An 18996-nucleotide genomic window follows, 5' to 3' on the forward strand; every position below is an offset into this window, starting at 1 on the left:
ACCTAGGAATTTGGGGAAAGTTACCACGATTTTGCAACCGTAATAACCAGTCATAAGAAACTAAGGTCACTGATTGTCTCCTGCCTTGCTCCCTCAGTATTGTTCAAGGCAATTCTCTTGAGGATTGCTTTAATTATAATGCATTGTGCAATGGAAATAGGTGATATATTGCTAGGTGATATCCCCCAACGCATACTGCAATAACTCCAAAATCAACCCTTATTTTACCCAATGGGACTTAAATATATATATATATATATACAATGGCTTTAGGTTATAAATGTACGATCACAAAATCTGATAAAATTGAGGTTTTATACGTACTTTCTTATGCAATTGTGCATTTTGTCAATCTTAAGAAATATTCGTTCCACAAACTGCACACCTTCCAATTGCCATTGTCTTCCTCTATTCCGCTGCATCTAATGGCTGGAACATGCTAGATAATGTCTGGGAAAGCAATTGCCAGGGATGTAAACAGTTGCAATGCCGTTATTAAGGGACTAAGTGACAATATATATGAATTGCGTGAGCTGACTGTGATCGAGCTGAAAGTTGTTGAGCGGACCGCGGGATGCACCGTCGTAGGTGTGTGAAACCGCAGCGTATCTTCCGGTTGATTGGTGGTTTGCTGCTGTGCTCTTGGCAACCGGAGGTTGTGTATAGCCTACTAGAAATACGGTGGGAAAGCGAGAGAAAAAACAAACGAAGATTTGTATAAAATATCCTTGCTAAAATACATTGTAAACGTTCTCATCTGCTGGCGAACCTGCGGATTACATTCGCAATTTATGTGACGTTATTTGTAGCGATAAACAGGTGAGAAGGTTGCATTTGTTTTTGGGTGGCGGCTGTTGGTGGTTGATAGTGTTTTATTCCTGCAGCTCAATCAATACATGCTTTGCTAACCGGCTCTATAAACGTGATGCATTCTATTATCTAGCATGGTTATTTAGTAGGCTATCTGTCACGTGTTCCTGGTGCTAGCCTACTCGGATATAATAATCATTGTACGTGCGCAGTGCTAATGTCTATGCCAGCGACAAGTCAGGTAGCACATAAGGTAAGTTGTTTAGCTACTTAACCAGCAGTCATGTGTAGCCCACAGTAGATGTTTGCAATGCAAATGAATCAACAGGCCGGTGACACTGATTTCAGATAGTATGGTGTAAACATGGGAGGTAGAGAGAGGATGATGTACCCGTGTTTTACAACTTGTACTCCGATGGCAGGCCTTTATAACTAGGTGTTGCAGAATGTAGTTCTCCTTACCACAGCATTGAATGTAGACCTGGCACTAGGCCATATCTTTTACAATTTTTGGTTCATAATTTTGCTTGCCCTTGACAACATCTTAATCTTTCCCCTTGACAATCCTCTTGAGTTTATTGACACACACACCTATGCTTGTTTTTCATCAATCACATTATATTGGTAATACTAGTACCACGTTTCCCAAAGTGCAATTTAAAACGCATCACAAAGGAAAATACAAGTCAAGGCTTACTAACGAACGGTGGTAAGAAGCTCCCCCAAGATGTCTGTAGGCCTATTAGGAAGAAACCTTCTAAGGGGTAGGAAACTATTGTGCATGGTTACTAGGTCTAGCAAAAAGTTTTGCCCAATGACCTCTGAAAACCCGCCCACAAGGCCTTAAAACTTGCCCCAAAAAAATGATTTTGAAACTGGGTGGTTTGAGCCCTGAATGCTGATAGCTGTGGTATATCAGACCGTATACTACAGGTATGACGTTTATTTTTACTGCTTTTAATTACGTTAGTAATCCGTTTTTAAAAGCAATAAGGTACCTCGGAGTGTGTGGTATATGACCAATATACCACGGCTAAGTGCTGTATCCAGGCACTCAGCGTGGCGTCGTGGTTAAGAACAGCTCTTAGCCGTGGTATATTGGCCATATACCACACCCCCTTGTGCCTCATTGCGTGAAATAAATCCATTTTGCGCATGTGCATAACCATAGGTCAATCCGACAGAGTTTGAGTGATAAAAGTTGGACAGGGGATCTTGAAATCTGTGAAGAAACACTTGGACGAACTTCAAGAAATGAATGTTTGGTGATTTTCGGGTAATTGTGCCATTATTATGGGCCAGATATTAAGACTACAAAACAGTTATAAATGGATTATTTGCGAGATTGACTTGTTATTTCAATACACATAGATTACGGACTAAAATCTGGGTTTATAATTGCAATTCAATTTTGCCATGGTTTGCTGAGCTAGATGCAGGAAGCCTATAGTCCCAGATAGGACATCTAATTTCAGGGAAAAGTCCACGATAAAACAAACATTAAAATATGGACAATGATACATTTGCGATAGATCTATGATCATAATTCATAACTTCCAATTGAATTAATTTAACATGGCCATGAATAATTGCATAATAACGCAAGGCTACAACAAACTCAAACGGAGTTACAGGCTATTTATTCAATCCGTTTGCCAGCTCCAGATAGGATACACATGTGGCACGAATTGATTTGCAACGAGTCCAGTAATATCATCATTTCAATATGTATTTATTGTAGGAAATGGTAGCTTACAATGGCATATAAATGAATAGCCTACTTGATGGCCAACAGATGCAAATGTAGCTTGTCTTTCGACACATTTTAATGTAATTTTCATTGTGGACTTTCCCCCCATAATACAAGACCGCGAGGGAGTTCCAGAACTTCCATTATTTTAATTCCACTGGTGCAGCGCTCCAGACCCTACAACTGAGCAAGAGTAAAACCCTTCGCTTGATACTGTTATCCGTTAAAGAAGTCGACATTAGAATGCAGTTTACTTTAAACCACCTTTTTGAGCTAATTTATCTAAAGAGCTCTAGTGCGCCTAAAGTCGTTTTCCAATGCTTTGTCGCCGTTTTTATCAGCTCTATTGCGTTACTATGTTTTATGGAAAAATGGTGTCTCCATAATGACCAATCTATACTGGACAAAAATATAAGCGCAACAATTTCAAAGATTTTACTGAGTTACAGTTCATATAAGGAAATCAGTCAATTGAAATTAATTCATTAGGCCCTAATCTATGGATTTCATATGACTGGGATTACAGATATGCATTTGTTGATTGCAGATACCTTAAAAAATGGGCCTCACAATGGGGCTCAGGATCTCCTCACGGTATCTCCGTGCATTCAAATTGCTATCAATAAAATGCAATTGTGTTTGGTGTCTGTGGCTTATGCCTGCCCCATATGATAACCCCACCACAGCAATGGGGCAAAGCAAACCAGTAGCCCGCACGATGCCATACATGTGGTCTGCACTGCCAAATTCTTTAAAACTACGTTGGAGGCAGCTTATGGTAGAGAAATTAACATTCAATTCTCTGTAAACAGCTCTGGTCGAGCATGCCAATTTCACGTTCCTTCAAAACTTGAGACATCTGTGGCATTGTGTGTGTGACAAAAAACAACATTTTAGAATGGCCTTTTATTGTCACCCAGCACAAGGTGCACCTGTGTAATGATCATGCTGTTTAATCAGGTTCTTGATATGCCACACCTGTCAGGTGGATGGATTATCTTGGCAATACAAAGGAGATATGCTCACTAACCGTGATGTAAACAAATTTGTGGCCAAAATTTGAGAGAAATAAGTATGGAACATTTCTGGGAACTTTTATTTCACCTCTAGAAACATGGGACCAACACCTTTACATGTTGTGTTTTTATATTTTTGTTCAGTGTAAATAAATAGCCTACCTACAACTGATAAAAATGTGTCACATAATTGTCCTGCTGTCTCCCTGAGTCAGTGGCCTCTTGCTGCAGCGCTCTCTCAACCAGTGCTCTCAACTCACACACACACACACCCCTCCAGCCCTCCTCTTCTCCACCATTCACTCACTCCGTAACAGCCTGCTCACTGCCTGATAGTCAACAGCAGCAGGTCACAGTTAAATATATACATTTCTAAGAGAAATGCCGCGGTGCAGTTTAGAATTGGCCCAAAAACTCAACACCCGCGACAATACATTTTCACCTGCAACATTGTTTTCAAGGTAGCCCTTGGCAACACTGGCTGGCAGAATGATTTTTGTCGGAGCAGATGGTGTGAGGGAGGGGGCAGGTACAGCATTATAATCATTTGTACACTGCAAATGAACTGTAAATTGACCTTAACTAACTAAGCTTGAAATATAAATTGTATTTAAATTAAAACAATATTTAATACATTGAGACACTATCACGTGTATTTTTTTGTGGGAATACATTGGAACAGCTGCCCTAAATTTTAAAATGTTTTTCCTGACAGGTAGATAGTCTCTCTCATTACCTGTTCTGACAGATTGTCTCTCTCATTACCTGTTCTGACAGATTGTCTCTCTCATTACCTGTCCTGACAGACTGTCTCTCTCTCTCTCCACCTGTCCTGGCAGACTGTCTCTCTCTCTCTCTCCACCTGTCCTGGCAGACTCTCTCTCTCCCTACCTGTCCTGGCAGACTGTCTCTCTCTCTCTCTCCACCTGTCCTGGCAGACTGTCTCTCTCTCTCTCTCCACCTGTCCTGGCAGACTGTCTCTCTCTCTTCACCTGTCCTGACAGATTGTCTCTCTCTCTCCACCTGTCCTGACAGATTGTCTCTCTCTCCACCTGTCCTGACAGACTGTCTCTCTCATTACCTGTCCTGACAGATTGTCTCTCTCTCTACCTGTCCTGACAGACTGTCGCCATGACAGCGGAGGAGACTATTAACATCAAAGAGGTGGAGGTGATCAAGCTGATGCTGGACTTCCTCAACTCCAGGAAGCTTCACATCAGCATGCTGTCTCTGGAGAAGGAGAGTGGTGTCATTAATGGTCTTTACTCTGACGACATGCTCTTCCTCAGGTACTAGCATGGCTTTTAGTCTGCTACAAACACGGCGTCATTCTGCCGTCTGTATGGGAATAACACCCAGCTAGGCATGCCTCCATCAGGAAGAAGACTCTTCAGAAAGACCACCCCGTTAGGACTCTTTTTAAAGCAGCACTCTTCAATCCCTGTGTGCAGGTTTTTCCTCCAGCCCAGTTCTGATACACAGCGGTCTAAGGCACTGCATCTTAGTGCTAGAGGCATCACTACAGACCCTGGTTCGATCCGGGGCTGTATCACAACCGGCCGTGATTGGGAGTCCCATAGGGCGGCGCACAATTGGCCCAGCGCCATCCGGGTTAGGGGAGGGTCTGGCCGGTGGTAGGCCATCATTGTAAATAAGAATTTGTTCTTAACTAAAACTGCCTAGTTAAATAAAATAATTAATATTAATCACGCTCCACGACTCCGTAAACAAGTCCATGTCCCAGAGCATCTGTTTTGTAGATTCAGCTATCCAAAAATGAATGGAAAAGTTAAGCACCATATTATCTCCAGATTTGCAGTGCTTATCTTTTCTATAAATTTGAGGCGGAGGCATAGAGCTGAATCTACACGAACTGCTGGCATGGGATGTGAACTCATCTTGATATGAGACAACATTTTAAATACTGAAAACAGCATTTTTGGAATGATATGTCCCTTTTTAAGTACACCGATAGTGTTGGCGTATGTGAGGTCCTGCGTTTCATTCACGTTTTTTTTTTACACAAATCTTATTTCATGCTGCACTGCACCTTGTACAGTACTCCGTGACCTTCACCAGAGTGACTTAATCTAAAGATCCCCCTCGGGACATTATTCAATTTAGCGTCAGTAAATGGCTGATTACATAAATGTTTCACTATAATACGATTTTCAGAGTCGTTGTTTACCCCTCTTTGTTTTCCATCAGGCTTATCCAATTAGGATGCTCTGTTGCAGTACTACACACAAATACTAACACATTAGGATGCTCTGTTGCAGTACTACACACAAGTACTAACATATTAGGATGCTCTGTTGCAGTACTACACACAAGTACTAACACATTAGGATGCTCTGTTGCAGTACTACACACAAATACTAACACATTAGGATGCTCTGTTGCAGTACTACACACAAATACTAACACATTAGGATGCTCTGTTGCAGTACTACACACAAGTACTAACACATTAGGATGCTCTGTTGCAGTACTACACACAAGTACTAACATATTAGGATGCTCTGTTGCAGTACTACACACAAGTACTAACATATTAGGATGCTCTGTTGCAGTACTACACACAAATACTAACAAATTAGGATGCTCTGTTGCAGTAGTACACACACAAATACTAACAAATTAGGATGCTCTGATGCAGTAGTACACACAAGTACTAACACATTAGGATGCTCTGTTGCAGTAGTACACACAAATACTAACAAATTAGGATGCTCTGTTGCAGTAGTACACGCAAATACTAACAAATTAGGATGCTCTGTTGCAATACTACACACAAATACTAACACATTAGGATGCTCTGTTGCAGTAGTACACACAAATACTAACATATTAGGATGCTCTGTTGCAGTACTACACACAAGTACTAACATATTAGGATGCTCTGTTGCAGTAGTACACACAAGTACTAACAAATTAGGATGCTCTGTTGCAGTAGTACACACAAATACTAACACATTAGGATGCTCTGTTGCAATACTACACACAAATAGTAACAAATTAGGATGCTCTGTTGCAGTAGTACACACAAATACTAACATATTAGGATGCTCTGTTGCAGTAGTACACACAAATACTAACACATTAGGATGCTCTGTTGCAATACTACACACAAGTACTAACAAATTAGGATGCTCTGTTGCAGTAGTACACACAAATACTAACACATTAGGATGCTCTGTTGCAATACTACACACAAATAGTAACAAATTAGGATGCTCTGTTGCAGTAGTACACACAAATAGTAACAAATTAGGATGCTCTGTTGCAGTAGTACACACAAATACTAACATATTAGGATGCTCTGTTGCAGTAGTACACACAAATACTAACACATTAGGATGCTCTGTTGCAATACTACACACAAATAGTAACAAATTAGGATGCTCTGTTGCAATACTACACACAAATAGTAACAAATTAGGATGCTCTGTTGCAGTAGTACACACAAATACTAACAGCATTCAAGGGGAACTGTACAGTTTTTCATAAAACCTCTGTAACTAACAACTCAGATCATATTACTAGTCACCTCTCTGCTACCAGAAGGTACAAGGTGAATGGATGAAGGTCAAACAGGGTCTTGTTCACTACACGGAAGAAAACGACCCAAAACGGAGTGAAATGATCTGAACTAAAAAATAAATTAAAAAAATCTTGTTTTTGTTTAATGGACACCACCCAGGTTAACTCTATGCCCTGATAGCTATTCCCATGTTGTGTCACAGGCAGCTGATTCTAGATGGCCAATGGGAAGAGGTCCTACAATTCATTCAGCCTTTAGAAGGCATGGAGAAGTTTGACAAAAAGAGGTGAGAGAACCTTTTTTTTATGCTTATTTGATCCAATGTCTTCCACCCAAATGTGAATCTTAACTCTTACCAGAAACACAGGTCACAGGTTAACTCTTCAGAGATTTGATTAGCCAGTCAAGAGTAAGGTGTCGAGACCGAGAGGTGAAATTAGATGTTATCTTTGTACAGTCAACCCATTTTGTTTAATTACATATGAAGAAATACACATTTTGAATTTGGGCTTCTTTTTTTATTTTTTTTATTTTTTTACAGAATGTTATAAATGTGTCTTGTGATCTTGCCTGGCTTGTCTAGGTTCCGCTACATCGTTCTGAAGCAGACATTTCTGGAGGCCCTGTGTGTAAATAACGCCATGTCAGCTGCTGACGACCCTCAGAACGTGAGTGGGACAAGCCAGTCTATACCGCAAGCGTTGCGTGTACGACTGTATTCAAATAGACATGCTGAGATACTGGCAGCAAAAGCCAACCGTCAGTTGAGCAAGATCCATTTCAAGTATTTCTACAAGTCTCTGAAGTGATCAACTGATAAGATGGCTTATGATTTCGGTCTCTGTTTTTATGCTTCGGGTGTAGCAAGCTTTAAACATCACCAAGGAAGGAAACCGGGACTTTTCCAGTGTAATTTGGAAGTAAATTTCATGTTCAATGAAAAAATAAAATAATAAGCACTTCCTAATTGATGAGTTACATTTCAGTGATCTTAAATTGTCTTAGAATTAGTGGGTTATACTATATCTATTAGAAGTAGTGGGTTATACTATATCTATTAGAAGTAGTGGGTTATACTATATCTATTAGAAGTAGTGGGTTATACTATATCTATTTAGTACGACTTTACTCAGTAAACGCCAGTGAATTAATCTCCACCCCCTTTCCTTATGCTGCCTGACAGCTGGAGCTGTCCATGCAAGAGGCGGTCAGATGTCTCCACAGCCTGGAGGGGTTCTGTCCCTCTAAAGAGGACTACAGTAAACTATGCCTGCTCCTCACGCTGCCCTGCCTCACCCAACATGCTGAGTTCAAAGACTGGAACCCCAGCACGGCCCGGGTGCACTGCTTCGAGGAGGCCTGCGCCATGGTGGCGGAGTTCATCCCTGCCGACAGGAAGCTGAGCGAGGCTGGGTTCAGGGCCAGCGGCAACCGCCTCTTCCAGCTGCTCATCAAAGGAGTTTTGTACGAGTGCTGTGTGGAGTTCTGTCAGGTCAGTGTTGGCCAATCAAATGTATTCATAAAGCCCTTTTTTTTGTTTTTACATCAGCAGGTGTCACAAAGTGCTTTACGTTAACCAGGACCCCAACAACCTAAAGAGAAGCAGAAGCACAGTGGCCAGTCAAAACTCCCTAGAAGGTAGTCGCCTAGAGAGGAATCCAGGCTCAGTAAATATGGCCAATGTGTTGGCTGGAGGTGAATGAGGCCAGTTTTCTAACCTTGTTTCAGAATGTCAAGTGCTTTTGAGAAAAGGGTTGAAAATGTCCCTTTTGAAACACAGCATTGTTCTCCATTTCTGAAACTCTACAGAGGTCCCAAGGATGAGGCACTCCACCACGTACACAATGGTAGGGGAGCTTCACAGTAGATCAGTCTACATTATTATGGGCGGCAGGGTAGCCTAGTGGTTAGAGCGTTGGACTAGTAACCGGAAGGTTGCAAGTTCAAATCCCCCGAGCTGACAAGGTACAAATCTGTCGTTCTGCCCTTGAACAGGCAGTTAACCTACTCCTAGGCCGTCATTGAAAATAAGAATTTGTTCTTAACTGACTTGCCTAGTTAAATAAAGGTAAAATAAATAAAAAATTATTATGCTGATCTGAAAACACGGTGAAGTCAATATAGAAATATGACTAGCAGGAGTTGTCTCTTGCCTCGGTAATACCAGTTCAGATGGAGGGAAAGGAGACAAAAAGAGAGCCCTTATTAAACGTATCTGTACTGTTCTCTTCCAGAGCAAAGCCACGGGGGAGGAGATCACGGAGGACGAGGTGCTCTTGGGCGTGGACATGCTGTGTGGTAATGGCTGCGACGAACTCGACCTCTCCCTGCTTTCGTGGCTCCAGAACCTCTCGCCAGGCGCCTTCTCCTGCGCCTTTCAGCAGAAGACCCTGGCCATCCACGTGGATCGCCTGGTCAAGCCCACCAAGGCAGGCCACGCCGACCTGCTCACCCCTCTCATCAGCCGGCTTTCCCCCTGTCCCTCCTCGCCCCTGCAGAGGCCCCAGTCGGCAGACACCTACATGTCTCGGTCCCTGAACCCGGTGCTGGACGGGCTGTCCCATGGCCTGGCGGCCCAGGCCCAGAACAAGAGGGGCACGGAGGGCAGCGTGAGACCGGCGCTCAGCCAAAGCATGGTGGAGAATAACGTGCAACAGCTGGACGACGACTCGCCAGAAAGGTACAGCATTATGCCCTTCAGGGTTAATTAAAGGTTTATTGAAATGGGTAGGCACTGGGCCCTTCAGCGTTAATTTAAGGTTTAATGAAATGGGTAGGTACTGGGCCCTTGAGGGTTAATTTAAGGGTTAATGAAATGGGTAGGTACTGGGCCCTTGAGGGTTCATTTAAGGGTTAATGAAATGGGTAGGTACTGGGCCCTTCAGGGTTCATTTAAGGGTTAATGAAATGGGTAGGTACGGCATGACAATAGGCTTACTGTAAACAAGATACTGTTAGGAGAATTATGTTCTCAAGGTTCATAACCCAATTCAATTATACTACTCAGTCTGCGACCTAGAATGTGTAAGATACTGGTTGAATGAAACAGATGGAGGCCCAGCTAACATAGTCAAAACGGTTTATTCACGAGAGCGCTGGTCTGTTGTACACAACCATTCACTTTATACTGGCTTCTCACACACACTGACACTATCATACACACACTCACACTATCATACGCACGCACACTCACACTAACATACGCACGCACACTCACACTAACATACGCACGCACACTCACACTAACATACGCACGCACACTCACACTAACATACGCACGCACACTCATACGCACTCACACTAACATACGCACGCACACTCACACTAACATACGCACGCACTAACATACGCACTCACACTAACATACGCACGCACACTCACACTAACATACGCACACACACTCACACTCACACATACGCATACGCACACACACTAACATACGCACTCACACACTCACACTAACATACGCACTCACACTCACACTAACATACGCACGCACACTCACACTAACATACGCACGCACACTCACACTAACATACGCACTCACACTCACTAACATACGCACACACACTCACACTAACATACGCACGCACACTCACACTAACATACGCACTCACACTCACACTAACATACGCACTCACACTCACACTAACATACGCACGCACACTCACACTAACATACGCACGCACACTCACACTAACATACGCACGCACACTCACACTAACATACGCACGCACACTCACACTAACATACGCACTCACACTCACACTAACATACGCACTCACACTCACACTAACATACGCACTCACACTAACATACGCACGCACACTCACACTAACATACGCACACACACTCACACTAACATACGCACGCACACTCACACTAACATACACACTCACACTAACATACGCACGCACACTCACACTAACATACGCACACACACTCACTAAACATACGCACTCACATTCACACTAACATACGCACGCACACTCACACTAACATACGCACGCACACTCACACTAACATACGCACGCACACTCACACTAACATACGCACGCACACTCACACTAACATACGCACGCACACTCACACTAACATACGCACTCACATTCACACTAACATACGCACTCACACTAACATACGCACTCACACTAACATACGCACACTCACACTCACACTAACATACGCACTCACACTCACACTAACATACGCACACACTCACACTAACATACACACTCACACTAACATACGCACGCACACTCACACTAACATACGCACGCACACTCACACTAACACTAACATACACATACGCACGCACACTCACACTAACATACGCGCACGCACACTCACACTAACATACGCACGCACACTCACACTATCATACACACACTCACACTAACATACGCACGCACACTCACACTATCATACACACACTCACACTAACATACGCACGCACACTCACACTAACATACGCACGCACACTCACACTAACATACGCACATTCACACTAACATACGCACGCACATTCACACTAACATACGCACACAATGTCCTGCTACCCAGCCGACAGAGATTGGGGGAATCCGTGAGACTTACTCCCCATCCTCCCTCAAGATAGGGAGACGGAGACCCTGGGAAGTACTCTCAGTGGCCCCAGCCAAGGTCGGCACGAATTTTGCTCAGACAGTCGGTTTTTAAGATGCTTAGACAGTCTGTTTTTAAGATGCTGTTATAGACATATGGTACAGACTATGGTTATACATAAATCCTGAACACGTGGAACACATGTTTATTCCGTTCTAGATCCACGTGGAACACACATTTCTTCTGTTCTAGATCCACGTGGAACACACATTTATTCTGTTCTAGATCCACGTGGAACACACGTTTCTTCTGTTCTAGATCCACGTGGAACACACGTTTCTTCTGTTCTAGATCCACGTGGAACACACTTCTTCTGTTCTAGATCCACGTGGAACACACGTTTATTCTGTTCTAGATCCACGTGGAACACACGTTTCTTCTGTTCTAGATCCACGTGGAACACACGTTTCTTCCGTTCTAGATCCACGTGGAACACACATTTCTTCTGTTCTAGATCCACGTGGAACACACGGGAACACACGTTTCTTCTGAACACACGTTTATTCTGTTCTAGATCCACGTGGAACACACGTTTATTCTGTTCTAGATCCACGTGGAACACACGTTTCTTCTGTTCTAGATCCACGTGGAACACACGTTTCTTCTGTTCTAGATCCACGTGGAACACACGTTTCTTCTGTTCTAGATTCTTTCTTCTGTTCTAGATCCACGTGGAACACATGTTTATTCCGTTCTAGATCCACGTGGAACACACGTTTATTCCGTTCTAGATCCACGTGGAACACACATTTATTCCGTTCTAGATCCACGTGGAACACACATTTATTCCGTTCTAGATCCACGTGGAACACACATTTATTCCGTTCTAGATCCACGTGGAACACACATTTATTCCGTTCTAGATCCACGTGGAGACATTAAGAATATTTTTCGCTGTTTTAATATTTTTTTAAGTATATATATATTTGTTACATTTGATTTAACTAGGCAAGAGAGTTAAGAACAAAATTCTTATATACAGTGACAGCCAAACCCTCCCCTAACCCGGACGACGCTGGGCCAATTGTGCGCCACCCTATAGGACTCCCGATCACGGCCCGATAGTGATACAGCCCTGGATCGAACCAGGGTCTGTAGTGACGCTTCTATCACTGCGATGCAGTGCTTTATATCTAGCGCTGTTCGGGAGCAGGTGGTGATTAACTGCCCAAAAGGGGAATACAGACCTTTAGCCATTGAACCAAATAGTGGATCTCTGGGGCGGCAGGGTAGCCTAGTGGTTAGAGCGTTGGACTAGTAACCGGAAGGTTGCAAGTCCAAACCCCCGAGCTGACAAGGTACAAATCTGTCGTTCTGCCCCTGAACAGGCAGTTAACCCACTGTTCTTAGGCCGTCATTGAAAATAAGAATTGGTTCTTAACTAACTTGCCTAGTAAAATAAAGGTTAAACATTTTTTAATTTTTTAATATGGCACTGTATTATATTTAGCCTTAACACGATTACTAATAATACTGTTAACAATGCTTTATCATACATTATAGCTTTGCTGCACTGTCCTGAGAGATCCACCACTCTGCTCTTACAAAGAGCCCGTCGAGGCTGCTGGGTATAGAGATGGAAACATACTAGTGGCCACATTCAGTATCCTGACACCTATTGGAAAATGTGACTATTTCTGTTTGTCATTTATATCTGGTAAGATAGCTAGTTTTTAAATATCGATTCCATTATGATTAAAGACTGACCACATAGTAGTGAATGTTGTTTTTGCAGTTGTAGGTATTAATAGAGGCTGTATCAGAATTAAGGTCTTTCTATATTGTTGTGATGTAAGCTGAGCCATGAGTTTACAAGCTTGATCAGTCCTCTAGGGAGTCCGTTTGGCATCGTGTCACGTACGTCTGGCATCGTGTCGCGTACGTCTGGCATCGTGTCGCGTACGTCTGGCATCGTGTCGCGTACGTCTGGCATCGTGTCGCGTACGTCTGGCATCGTGTCGCGTACGTCTGGCATCGTGTCGCGTGCCTCGGGCACCGTGTCGCGTGCCTCGGGCACCGTGTCGCGTGCCTCGGGCACCGTGTCGCGTGCCTCGGGCACCGTGTCGCGTGCCTCGGGCACCGTGTCGCGTGCCTCGGGCACCGTGTCGCGTGCTGGTTCACTGACAAGCTGACTGTAGTCTGTAAAGGCCACTGTGAAATGAAGTACGAAAACATTAGTGAAAAGGAAATCAGATGCGCAAATCGACCATTAGGGTTCTACCTACACTTGTGTAGATCTGAAAGGAATTAATAGATAGGTATTTTCCTATATGCTCTGTGGTATATGCGGTCTGTACCGGTCGACTGTTCTGTAGCCAAACGATGATGATGATGATGGTAGTCTATATGCAATATGGTACTAGACCTCCCTAGGGTGTAGGGGCTGGTTTGGGATTGGTTGAAAGTGTGCTTGTTTAGCAGTTTATGCCATTTTTGGAGAGGACACTGTAAACCTGTTCCTGCCAAGCCTATAGTCATGTGGATATTTTGTCCCTGTGTCAACAGGATTGTCCCACCGGTTCTGGTTCTGGCCTCCAGTGGACCAAATGTCATGCGCACCCCTCTGGCCCCCGGGGCGGACGGTGGGCCGCCAAACGAAAAAGAGGTAATTTCACCCCCTTGTATCACGCAAGGCATTTCCTGTGATGATAAGGTTTAGTGAGACCAGCGCATATAACTGTAAATGCCCATCACTAACATTTTTGTGCATTTCTGTCATTTCCTGCAAACAAGATTGCACCCCCATCTGGCCATTCAGGAAAAAAACATAGGACATACATTATAAAAGGGAATACATATTGATCTCTGTCTGTCTCTCTCTCTCTCTCTGTTTGTTTCTGTTTGTCTGTCTGTCTCTCTGTTTGTGTCTCTCTGTCTGTCTCTCTGTCTGTCTCTCTTTGTGTCTCTGTCTGTGTCTCTTCTCTCTCTGTTTCTCTCTGTCTCTCTCTTTCTCGCTCTCTGTTTCTCTGTCTGTGTGTGTCTCTCATATGGTCTCTCTCATGGTATCCCCCACACCCCCATCTCCTCACCCACTGACTTTAGTTACCCATAAATCCAACGACCTCGTCCACGGGGGAGTCGACCCCACAGACACCCTGTCACCTGACGGGGGAGTCTATGAGCTACTGCCGACCACCTCATTTGCTGCGGGGGCCATAATTTGACGACACAGGGTCACAGACAGCGGTGTACAATCTGCTTTGATGGCTGGTCTTGACACAGCCAGCCTGCGAGCACACTCATTGCTCATTTTAATATATCTCTGAAGCCCAGCAGCTTTAGATTGGATTTTTCTGTGCATGCATAGAGTCACGTTAGAGAGATGAAGAGTTGGCCCTTTGTGTGTTTGATGCGGATTTTTTCTTTTAATGTGGATTAGCTTTGAGGCCTTGTAGAGAGGGCTGTACTGTAGTTTGCCGCGTGTTTTGGAGGTAACCTCATGACCTGACATAATGGTGTATTTCGGTCTTGGTGTACTATATTCGTCTATCGTTCTAAATGCGTGTGTGTCTTCCTCAACAGCACGACGGTGAGCAGATCCAGGAGTACTACAGGCAGAAGAAGCGTGTTCAGCAGCACTTGGAGCAGAAGCAGCAGCAGAGACAGCTGTACCAGCAGATGCTGCTGGAGGGAGGGGTTCACACACAGGAGGGGCCAGATGCCCAGCATAACCTCACTGAGAAGTTTCTCAACAGGTTAGAGACAACACACACACACACACACACACACACACCTGGAGGGAGCACAACCTCACTGAGAAGTTCCTCAACAGGTTAGAGACAACACACACACACACACCTGGAGGGAGCACAACCTCACTGAGAAGTTCCTCAACAGGTTAGAGACAACACACACACACACACACACACCTGGAGGGAGCACAACCTCACTGAGAAGTTCCTCAACAGGTTAGAGACAACACACACACACACACACACACCTGGAGGGAGCACAACCTCACTGAGAAGTTCCTCAACAGGTTAGAGACAACACACACACACACACACACACACCTGGAGGGAGCACAACCTCACTGAGAAGTTTCTCAACAGGTTAGAGACAACACACACACACACACACACACACACACCTGGAGGGAGCACAACCTCACTGAGAAGTTTCTACATCTTATGGTCCACTTATTAGTGGTTAAAGCGCTGGGCCAGTAACTGAAAGAGCGCTGGGTCAGTAACTGAAAGAGCTGAAAGAGCACTGGGCCAGTAACTGAAAGAGCGCTGGGCCAGTAACTGAAAGAGCGCTGGGCCAGTAACTGAAAGAGCTGGGCCAGTAACTGAAAGAGCGCTGGGCCAGTAACTGAAAGAGCGCTGGGCCAGTAACTGAAAGAGCGCTGGGCCAGTAACTGAAAGAGCGCTGGGCCAGTAACTGAAAGAGCGCTGGGCCAGTAACTGAAAGAGCGCTGGGCCAGTGAAGAGCTGAAAGAGCGCTGGGCCAGTAACTGAAAGAGCGCTGGGCCAGTGACTGAAAGAGCGCTGGGCCAGTGACTGAAAGAGCGCTGGGCCAGTGACTGAAAGAGCGCTGGGCCAGTGACTGAAAGAGCGCTGGGCCAGTGACTGAAAGAGCGCTGGGCCAGTGACTGAAAGAGCGCTGGGCCAGTGACTGAAAGAGCGCTGGGCCAGTGACTGAAAGAGCGCTGGGCCAGTGACTGAAAGAGCGCTGGGCCAGTGACTGAAAGAGCGCTGGGCCAGTGACTGAAAGAGCGCTGGGCCAGTGACTGAAAGAGCGCTGGGCCAGTGACTGAAAGAGCGCTGGGCCAGTGACTGAAAGAGCGCTGGGCCAGTGACTGAAAGAGCGCTGGGCCAGTGACTGAAAGAGCGCTGGGCCAGTGACTGAAAGAGCGCTGGGCCAGTGACTGAAAGAGCGCTGGGCCAGTGACTGAAAGAGCGCTGGGCCAGTGACTGAAAGAGCGCTGGGCCAGTGACTGAAAGAGCGCTGGGCCAGTAACTGAAAGAGCGCTGGGCCAGTAACTGAAAGAGCGCTGGGCCAGTAACTGAGTAACTGAAAGAGCGCTGGGCCAGTGACTGAAAGAGCGCTGGGCCAGTAACTGAAAGAGCGCTGGGCCAGTAACTGAAAGAGCGCTGGGCCAGTGACTGAAAGCGCTGGGCCAGTGACTGAAAGAGCGCTGGGCCAGTGACTGAAAGAGCGCTGGGCCAGTGACTGAAAGAGCGCTGGGCCAGTGACTGAAAGAGCGCTGGGCCAGTGACTGAAAGAGCGCTGGGCCAGTGACTGAAAGAGCGCTGGGCCAGTGACTGAAAGAGCGCTGGGCCAGTGACTGAAAGAGCGCTGGGCCAGTGACTGAAAGGTCGCTGGTTCGAATCCCTGAGCTGACTAGGTGAAAAATCTGATGTGCCCTTGAGCAAGACACTTCACCCTTATTGCTCCTGTAAGTCTCCCTGGATAAGATCGTCTGCTAAATGACTAAAATATAAATTAATAATGAGTCAAATATAAATACATTTAAGAAATTTCAGAACAAGTAATATCCGAAATAGACATATAGTACCAGTCAAACGATTGGACACACCTACTCATTCAAGGGTTTTTCTTTATTTTTACTATTTTTTTCCATTGTAGAATAATAGTGAAGAGATCAAAGCTATGCAGTAACACATATGGAATCATGTAGCAACCAAAAATGGTTTTCTAAAGATCAATTAGCCTTTTAAAATTATAAACTTGGATTAGCTAACACAATGTGCCGGTTGCTGATAATGGGCCTCTGTACGCCTATGTAGATATTCCATAAAAAATCTGCCGTTTCCAGCTACAAAAGTCATTTACAACATTAACAAAGTCTACACTGTGTTTCGGATCAATTTGAAGTTATTTTAATGGACAAAAAAAAAATGCATTTCTTTCTAAAACAAGGACACTTCTAAGTGACCACAAACTTTTGAATGGTAGTGTAAATGTCTACATTCCTGTTTTTGTTTTGTCATTGTGGCAAAGGCTGTAACGTAACAAAATGTGGAAAAAGTCAAGGGGTCTGAATACTTCCCGAATGAACTAATAGTTAGATGAAAACGTTTACATGCTTTGCAAAAGGAACGATTTCCACCGCGAACATGTTATTTGTTTCGAAAGCATATTTTTTGAAAATGATTTGGTCTGTAACTTAAAAAAGATATATATTTTTGTTGTCATTCAGTCTAAAATTTAAACTATCATGTTGATCTCATTGACTGTCCTGATCTTTGATCCATTTATGAATTTGAATTCTCCCGCAACAGATTGTTGTGGCTTCAAAAATGATTAAGTAAATATAAATAATAATATAAATAAATTGTATTACATATTGTGATATCAATTAAACCATGTTAGCATGAACACAATTGCGTACCACACTGCTTAGTAGCTATTAAGTAGTAGATTCCCAAACAGCCAACAGTAAAACAATAGTCATTAGGCTGGAATTGTGTAGTAATACAAATAAGAAGTGTTTAACCAGTAGGTCCCATAACTCTGCTCATCTCTACTCAAATCACAACATTATTACTACTAACTGACCACTCATGTAGTAAATAAAACAAAACGTGTGTTATTGAGTTAACATGAGGTCGTGATGAATAGTAAAATAAAAAAATAATGAGCTTGTGGCTATATACTGCCATCTGGTGGTGAGTAGAAACAATTGCATAACAGGAACGATTACAAACCTGACAGAGCTTGAGAGGATCTTTAAAAAAATATATATATAATTTCACCTTTATTTAACCAGGTAGGCTAATTGAGAACAAGTTCTGATTTGCAACAGCGACCTGGCCAAGATATATTAAAGCAGTGCGACACAAACAACAACAACACAGAGTTACACATGGAATAACATGGAATAAACAAACATACAATCAATAATACAGTAGCAAAATCTATATACAGCATGTGCAAATGAGGTAGGATAAGAGAGGTAAGGCAATAAATAGGCCATGGTGGTGAAGTAATTACAATATAGTAATTAAACACTGGAATGTAGGATGTGCAGAGGATGAATGTGCAAGTAGAGATACTGGGGTGCAAAGGAGCATGATAAATAAATACAATATGGGGATGAGGTAGTTGGATGGGTTATTTACAGATGGCCTATGTACAGGTGCAGTGATCTGTGAGCTGCTTTGACAGCTGGTGCTTAAAGCTAGTGAGGGAGGTAAGAGTCTCCAGCTTCAGTGATTTTTTTTTTTGCAGTTCGTTCCAGTCATTGGCAGCAGAGAACTGGAAGG

The 18996-nt window shown here is 43.9% G+C and overlaps 1 protein-coding gene across 4 annotated transcripts in view; it reads left to right on the top strand.

Moving 5' to 3' along the window:
* The first annotated feature begins 456 nt into the window (after window positions 1-456).
* Window positions 457-18996, top strand: part of LOC112251968 (WD repeat-containing protein 47-like) — a 31018-nt gene continuing 12478 nt past the window's right edge. For 2 of the 4 annotated variants that reach the window (XR_002953791.2, XM_024422827.2), the window contains exons 1-8: window positions 850-1063; window positions 4699-4865; window positions 7323-7406; window positions 7704-7788; window positions 8304-8612; window positions 9355-9800; window positions 14270-14369; window positions 15287-15459. Coding sequence is in view for 3 of the 4 variants with exons in the window: in XM_024422827.2 (XP_024278595.1) it covers window positions 1028-1063; window positions 4699-4865; window positions 7323-7406; window positions 7704-7788; window positions 8304-8612; window positions 9355-9800; window positions 14270-14369; window positions 15287-15459 (1400 nt within the window). In the remaining variant the exon portion in view is untranslated. Of the gene's footprint in view, window positions 820-849; window positions 1064-2003; window positions 2087-4698; window positions 4866-7322; window positions 7407-7703; window positions 7789-8303; window positions 8613-9354; window positions 9801-14269; window positions 14370-15286; window positions 15460-18996 lie in introns of those variants that run through there. The other 2 variants (XM_024422829.2, XM_024422828.2) reach the window with 2 other exon arrangements.

This window comes from Oncorhynchus tshawytscha, linkage group LG06 (assembly GCF_018296145.1).
Source record: "Oncorhynchus tshawytscha isolate Ot180627B linkage group LG06, Otsh_v2.0, whole genome shotgun sequence".
Lineage (NCBI taxonomy): Eukaryota > Metazoa > Chordata > Actinopteri > Salmoniformes > Salmonidae > Oncorhynchus > Oncorhynchus tshawytscha.